At 52.1% G+C, this 8,175-nt stretch overlaps 1 protein-coding gene across 1 annotated transcript; it reads left to right on the top strand.

Annotated features, from left to right (window-relative positions):
• Nucleotides 1-619: 619 nt before the first annotated feature.
• On the top strand, nucleotides 620-6,200 carry LOC309797757 (uncharacterized protein; the record flags this gene model as incomplete). Its single annotated transcript, XM_082646180.1, has 3 exons — nucleotides 620-1,396; nucleotides 5,265-5,840; nucleotides 6,159-6,200. The coding sequence occupies 3 exons, from the start codon at nucleotides 620-622 to the stop codon at nucleotides 6,198-6,200; spliced, it is 1,395 nt and encodes a 464-aa protein (XP_082502306.1).
• Nucleotides 6,201-8,175: the final 1,975 nt, after the last annotated feature.

The following is an 8,175-nucleotide window of genomic DNA, read 5'->3' as shown; positions in this document are numbered from 1 at the left end:
CTGACAGGGAGCACTCTTGCTAAGTTCCTGCCAGCACTGTGCTATATACGCTGGGGGCACAGAGAACAGCAATCCCCATAGGATGCCTGCCCTTAGCAAGTACACGGTCCACTTCCAGGATTTTATCCCCAGGACGTCATTCAGCAGAAGCGCCAAGATGATGGAGATGTGTAACAACACCAAGACTGGAAACCACCCAGATATTTACAAGAGCAGGAGGCTTTTCTCAAACTTTTGAGTAGAGAGACTATCCAGCCTACCCACACCTATACCCTGGCAGGGTCAGCCTGTTCCCTATGGACGTGGTGGTTGGTTTAGGGGGAGGCTGGTGAGCCTGCCCCAAGGGGGTGGGGGCTTGGAGGCTCAACAAAGGGGTGTGTGATGCGATGGTGACGGGTCACAAAGGGCTTGCGGTATAAACAGGGTCGGGTCAAGAGACTCTGGCAGAGTCCTGCAGGGAGGTGACGAGGTGCTTTCGTTCCCTCTCTCTCTCTCTCTCCCTCCGAGACTCAATTTGTGGCTGGTGGCTCTGTCTTGAACGAAGAGAGCCATGAGCAGGGAGAGTTTACCTCATTACATGGCCAATAGCTACTGTTCAGTGGGGGTGTCGAGGACCTCCATGGGGGTCCTGCAACGACAACTGTATGAGGGAGGAGAGTATGACATTTTCAAGTACGCTCCCATGTTGGAGAGCGACTTTATCCAGGTCAGTAAGGAAGGAGAACTGATTGACCTAGACAACCGCGTCCGAACGGTGACTGTGGGCGTCGCATCCACCAGCCCCCTCTTCCCACTACCTGACGTCATGCTGCTGGCCCGACCAAGGAAAGTCTGTGCCGGGATCACCAAGGGGAGAGGTTGCAAGCCCGTGAAGACCCTAGAGCTCACCAGGCTGCTCCCCTTGAAGTTTGTCAAGATCTCCATCCACAACCGGGAGAAACAGCAGCTGTGCCTGGATCTTGCTACCGGCCGGACTTTCTACCTGCAGCTGTGCCCCTCTTCCGACGCACAAGAAGACCTCTTTTCCTATTGGGAAAAGCTTGTCTATATCCTGAGACCACCGGTAGACAGTTACAGCGGTACCCCGATGCTCCAAACTGGAGATGCAGCGACTACAGAGGATGCCAACATCCTAGTGGTAAGCACCTACAGGGACTCAAGAACCCGGGGCAGGGTGCTTTGGGAGAGCAGGGCAAAGCTGGTCCTTCATAGCCTTTGGTGCTCTCTGAGACTCGCCTGGGAAATACCTTCTACCGTTGAAAAGGGTCAGGGACACACGAGCTATCACTACGGGAGTCACCACACTGGAGAGGTTCCGAGTGCTTCTCCACCTTGTCCCACGAGGCCGAATTTCAGAGAGACCTTAGGGACCATCTCGGCTGCACTGGTCTCATCACCAGGGCTGTAATCCCTCCTACAGCATCCTGACTCTCTGGTCTCTTCCTGAACACTTACCCCAGCCCAGGGAGTCTCAGCAGGTGGGGAACATCCTTCACAGTTAGGAAGTCCTTCCTTCATTGTGTCTCCCCGGGACTCCGACATGCTGACTCAAATCAGCCCAACCCGTGGAGTCACCAAAACGTACAAGGTGTGCATCCCTTGACCCAGGAACCCCACTTCTAGGAATCTGCCCTGCAGGGAGAGAAGCACAAGGGTACAAAGTTAAAGTGTATAGCATCATGGAGAATTGTATCAGTGCTCTCCCTGACCCTGGGACTGTTCAAGTAAAGTGGAGTGGCCGTTTGACAGGGGTGCAGTAGATGGGGTCTTGCATCCAATGGGAGCTTAGACTGGGTGATGTCAAAGGTTATTCTAAGTATAAGGCCTTGAGTTGCTCAGCTCCAGGATGAGAGAGGAGCGGACAGTTCTGAGCTCACTTTCTCTCATCTCTATCTTACCTGTTTCTCCTCCCCTTGGCTCAGACCACAGAGCTCCACAGAGAAAGGGATCAGGATGAGGTTGGGCTTCACAAGCGTCGTGACGTGACTGGAGCCACGTCTTGTGCTTATGTGGGGGGAGAGGGAATCCATCATGCCCCCCGTGGATCAACTGCAGCCCTGAAAGGCGCCGAAGGATCGGCGGCAGGGATGACCGTGGGCCTGGCGGGAGCCACCATCGAGGATCCAGGAGAAAGCGGATCCGGCCAGGCCACCGCAGGTGCTGCCCGCCTATCCCCGCAGGACACGAACCTGGCCTCGGCGGATGTTGCCAGCACATCCTCGACGGGGGCAGGCGGTCCAGAGAGCAGCGTGAGCATGGTGTTGCCAGGTGCGGTCACAACCAGCAAGCCTGCTGCTGGAAGAGCTGAAGGGAAGGTCGCAGCCCCCGTGGTCTCCACCTTGCAGAGCGAAGGCTACACGTCTGAACGGGATGGAAGCCAGAAGGTCTCCCACCCCAGGGATGAAGCCTGGAAGGAAAAAAAGGAAAGGAGGACACGTCTTCATCGAGGAAACGTTCCCATCACCGCAGGACAGGTGGAGGTCACCACAGGACAGGAGGGGACAAGACCCAGAAACCATCCTCCCACTGGTCCTCATGTGGCCATGAAAACACCAAAGTCGACAAAGGAGGGGAGGACAGCTCGCAGACGGAGGAAGAGCCAGCCCGCCACCAGTTCGGGGACTCGAAGTAAGGCATCCAGTGAGATCCTCTCCTTCTTTAGGCGCTTCAGTCATTCCTGATTCAGCACCAAGGCTCACACATGACCACCGGGAGGTAGACAAAGCCCCGGTTGGCTTGGATCCTTCCCTAGAGAGGCAATTCCTACTTTCCTTAATAAAGGAAACCATACAACTCCAAAAGAAATGCTATCTTGTGTTTTCTATGTCCCCTCGCCTGGTAGTGACTTGACAGTGACTTCTGTGATGCGAATTGTGCTTTGGCCTGAGACCCCAGAATCAAAATTTTGTTGTAGAAGATACGTATTAAGTATCATTAAGCCATTCACTAGGGCTGGAAATAGATGCACTATACAGAAATTTTCGCTGCGAGGTTGCGAATCTTTTGAAATAAGATTTAATACGCAAATAGTTTGGGGAGAAGGTAAGCTGGGAGAAGTGACTGTGTGATGTGTATACTTGCGTTGCTGAATTAATTACTTAATTCATCAAGTATTTATTGGGTGTCTGTGCTGGGCCTAGCACGAGGCCATGTTATGGAAAAACGATCCTTTTCTCAGCAAAGCACTTTGGTTTGGTTATGGGCACTCTGTAGAAGGCAAGGAAATAAGCACAGAAAAAGGTTTTGGTCGCTTGCTCGCAGGTCACACGTGCATAGCCACTGCCCGAAAGAGAGGCCTGTTTTCCCAGCAAGGCTTCTCCAGGGCACGTAGGGTGGAGGGAGGACAAGTCTGCAGCCGGGGCTGAGCTTTAGGCCATAGCCGGGGTCAGAGGTTCACCTTATGAAAACAGAAACTCTCTCTGGCTTGTAAGGAAATCAAACCATTGGGAGTTATTTTACTTTGTGTAGGATAAAAGAGAACACGGGGGGATCAGGGTTGTCACTGGCTCAACAAAGGGACACAATCTTTATGGTAGAAGCAGCACCAACGAGGAGTCCGGAAATCTGAGTTCCTATCCTGTCTGGGCCACTGACTCTCTTGGGTCACTCTGCCTCTCTGTAATGGTACCTCTGTGGGCAGCCACGGGGTCCCCAGCGGTAAAACCAATGGATTGGACCGCTGCAGTGATTCTTACCCTTGGTTGTATGTTGGGAGTTCCCTGGGGAGCTCAAAAACAAACAAACAATCAAACAAACAAAAAAACACATTGATAGCCTGACCCCAATCCCAGAGATTCTGATGACATTTAGGTGGGGTAAGCCCTCCAGCACTGGGAGTTTTAAAAATCTCACCCAATAATTCTACTGTGCAGCAGCCAAGTTGGAAAACCACTGGGCTAGGAGGTCTGGGGGGCCTCTTTCCGCCCCAGTATGCCATAACTTTACAGTGGAAGACAGTAGTTCTCCAACAGTCACATGCATAAGGATCACCTGGGAAGCCTATTTAAAAAATAACATTTCTCACCATATGATATCCCTTATACGTGGACTCTAAAGTACGATGCAAATGAACATATCTGCAAAACAGAAACAGACTCCCAGACATAGGAAAGAGACTTGGGGTTTACAGTGGGGTTGGGGGCAGGGAAGGATTGGGAGTTTGGGATTCGCAGATACAAACTACAGGGTGGATAAACAGCAGGGTCCTACTGTAGAGCACAGAGAACTATAGTCAGTATCCTGTGATAAACCATAATGGAAAAGGATAGGAAAAAGACTATACATGAAATATACAAAGAACACACATGAAACTGAATCAGAAATTAACGGAAGAAATTAACACAACAGAAATTAACACAACCTTGTAAATCAACTAGACGTCAATAAAAAAGAAGGGGGAAAAGAAAAAAAAATAGAAGCCAAGGTTGGGTTCCCTTTGTGGGGAGGGAGCATGCAGAAGAGGGGCTGGCAGGCTTCTATTTCTTGCTCTGGGTGGCAGCTACAAGGGTGCTCACTTTCTTGTTACTCATTAAGCTATATATTTATGGCTTGTGCACTTTCATGAATGTGTGTTATATTTCACAATAAAAACAGTTTCTAAAACTGTAAAAAAAAAAAAACCCATAAATATAAAAAGTTAGCCTCCTTGAAAAGAGAAAATGGGTGAGAAAATTCTCCATATCCTGGAAATGACAGTACCAGTGGGACTCTGACAGGGAGCACTCTTGCTAAGTTCCTGCCAGCACTGTACTATATACGCTGGGGGCACAGAGAACAGCAATCCCCATAGGATGCCTGCCCTTAGCAAGTACACGGTCCACTTCCAGGATTTTATCCCCAGGACGTCATTCAGCAGAAGCGCCAAGATGATGGAGATGTGTAACAACACCAAGACTGGAAACCACCCAGATATTTACAAGAGCAGGAGGCTTTTCTCAAACTTTTGAGTAGAGAGACTATCCAGCCTACACACACCTATACCCTGGCAGGGTCAGCCTGTTCCCTATGGACGTGGCGGTTGGTTTAGGGAGAGGCTGGTGAGCCTGCCCCAAGGGGGTGGGGGCTTGGAGGCTCAACAAAGGGGTGTGTGATGCGATGGTGACGGGTCACAAAGGGCTTGCGGTATAAACAGGGTCGGGTCAAGAGACTCCGCCAGAGTCCTGCAGGGAGGTGACGAGGTGCTTTCGTTCCCTCTCTCTCTCTCTCCGAGACTCAACTTGTGGCTGCTGGCTCTGTCTTGAACGAAGAGAGCCATGAGCAGTGAGAGTTTACCTCATTACACGGCCAATAGCTACTGTTCAGTGGGGGTGTCGAGGACCTCCATGGGGGTCCTGCAACGACAACTGTATGAGGGAGGAGAGTATGACATTTTCAAGTACGCTCCCATGTTGGAGAGTGACTTTATCCAGGTCAGCAAGGAAGGAGAACTGATTGACCTAGACAACCGCGTCCGAACGGTGACTGTGGGCGTCGCATCCACCAGCCCCCTCTTCCCACTACCTGACGTCATGCTGCTGGCCCGACCAAGGAAAGTCTGTGCCGGGATCACCAAGGGGAGAGGTTGCAAGCCCGTGAAGACCCTAGAGCTCACCAGGCTGCTCCCCTTGAAGTTTGTCAAGATCTCCATCCACAACCGGGAGAAACAGCAGCTGTGCCTGGATCTTGCTACCGGCCGGACTTTCTACCTGCAGCTGTGCCCCTCTTCCGACGCACAAGATGACCTCTTTTCCTATTGGGAAAAGCTTGTCTATATCCTGAGACCACCGGTAGACAGTTACAGCGGTACCCCGATGCTCCAAACTGGAGATGCAGCGACTACAGAGGATGCCGACTTCCTAGTGGTAAGCACCTACAGGGACTCAAGAACCCGGGGCAGGGTGCTTTGGGAGAGCAGGGCAAAGGTGGTCCTTCATAGCCTTTGGTGCTCTCTGAGACTCGCCTGGGAAATACCTTCTACCGTTGAAAAGGGTCAGGGACAAACGAGCTATCACTACGGGAGTCACCACACTGGAGAGGTTCCGAGTGCTTCTCCACCTTGTCCCACGAGGCCGAATTTCAGAGAGACCTTAGGGACCATCTCGGCTGCACTGGTCTCATCACCAGGGCTGTAATCCCTCCTACAGCATCCTGTCTGGTCTCTTCCTGAACACTTATCCCAGCCCAGGGAGTCTCAGCAGGTGGGGAACATCCTTCACAGTTAGGAAGTCCTTCCTTCATTGTGTCTCCCCGGGACTCCGACATGCTGACGCAAATCAGCCCAACCCGTGGAGTCACCAAAATGTAGGTGGTGTGCATCCCTTGACCCAGGAACCCCACTTCTAGGAATCTGTCCTGCAGGGAGAGAAGCACAAGGGTACAAAGTTAAAGTGTATAGCATCATGGAGAATTGTATCAGTGCTCTCCCTGGCCCTGGGACTGTTCAAGTAAAGTGGAGTGGCCGTTTGACAGGGGTGCAGTAGATGGGGTCTTGCATCCAATGGGAGCTTAGACTGGGTGATGTCAAAGGTTATTCTAAGTATAAGGCCTTGAGTTGCTCAGCTCCAGGATGAGAGAGGAGAGGACAGTTCTGAGCTCACTTTCTCTCATCTCTATCTTACCTGTTTCTCCTCCCCTTGGCTCAGACCACAGAGCTCCACAGAGAAAGGGATCAGGATGAGGTTGGGCTTCACAAGCGTCGTGACGTGACTGGAGCCACGTCTTGTGCTTATGTGGGGGGAGAGGGAATCCATCATGCCCCCCGTGGATCAACTGCAGCCCTGAAAGGCGCCGAAGGATCGGCGGCAGGGATGACCGTGGGCCTGGCGGGAGCCACCATCGAGGATCCAGGAGAAAGCGGATCCGGCCAGGCCACCGCAGGTGCTGCCCGCCTATCCCCGCAGGACACGAACCTGGCCTCGGCGGATGTTGCCAGCACATCCTCGACGGGGGCAGGCGGTCCAGAGAGCAGCGTGAGCATGGTGTTGCCAGGTGCGGTCACAACCAGCAAGCCTGCTGCTGGAAGAGCTGAAGGGAAGGTCGCAGCCCCCGTGGTCTCCACCTTGCAGAGCGAAGGCTACACGTCTGAACGGGATGGAAGCCAGAAGGTCTCCCACCCCAGGGATGAAGCCTGGAAGGAAAAAAAGGAAAGAAGGACACGTCTTCATCGAGGAAATGTTCCCATCACCACAGGACAGGTGGAGGTCACCACAGGACAGGAGGGGACAAGACCCAGAAACCATCCTCCCACTGGTCCTCATGCGGCCATGAAAACCCCAAAGTCGACAAAGGAGGGGAGGACAGCTCGCAGACGGAGGAAGAGCCAGCCCGCCACCAGTTCGGGGACTCGAAGTAAGGCATCCAGTGAGATCCTCTCCTTCTTTAGGCGCTTCAGTCATTCCTGATTCAGAAACAAGGCTCACACATGACCATTGAGAGGCAGACAGAGCCCCGGTTGGCTTGGATCCTTCCCTAGAGAGGCAATTCCTACTTTCTTTAATAAAGGAAACCATACAACTCCAAAAGAAATGCTATCTTGTGTTTTCTATGTCCCCTCGCCTGGTAGGGACTCCTCTGATGCGAATTGTGCTTTGGCCTGACACCCCAGCCTCCAGTCAAGCAGGACCCCCACCTCCCACCCACGCCCAGCAGAGCCAGCATTAGTGCCCTGCCTTGCCTCAACCCCTTTCTGCCTTTGGTTTCCCCAAGACTATGGCTGCAAGTCACAGACTACGGGCTGGGAAGCATCACCACCAGCATGTCCCCATGCCCTTCTTTTTCTCCCTGAAGGTCCCTGAACATGGTCATTCAGTCCAGTCCATAGACTAAGTGAAGACAGGACTCCTGTCTCCTCTAGGGATAATCAGGGAAGAAGAGAAGGGGTTCCTCAGCATTTGTAGGCAACCAGAATAGTGAAGTTTATCATCTTGATCAGGACTGACAGCCTGAGGGTCAAATCTTGCCAACTGCCTGGTTTTATGAGTAAAGTTTTATTGGGCATAGCTACAGTCATTTATTTAAATATTGTCTAAGGCTGCTTTCACATGAAAATGACAGATTTGAGGAGCTGTCTCAGAAACCACATGGCCTGCAAAGTCGCAGAAAAGTTTGGCCCACCTGATTTTAATCTTAAAATTCTTCTTCCTCCTGGGTATATACTCTGGGTAAACTCTCACAAACGCTTGCCAGGAGACAACTAGG

This window comes from Mesoplodon mirus, assembly GCF_964341445.2.
Source record: "Mesoplodon mirus genome assembly, contig: HAP1_SCAFFOLD_950, whole genome shotgun sequence".
In the NCBI taxonomy this organism is placed as follows: domain Eukaryota; kingdom Metazoa; phylum Chordata; class Mammalia; order Artiodactyla; family Ziphiidae; genus Mesoplodon; species Mesoplodon mirus.
The sequence above is the reverse complement of the archived record's forward strand: the minus strand, read 5'-3'. Positions and strand labels throughout refer to the sequence as shown.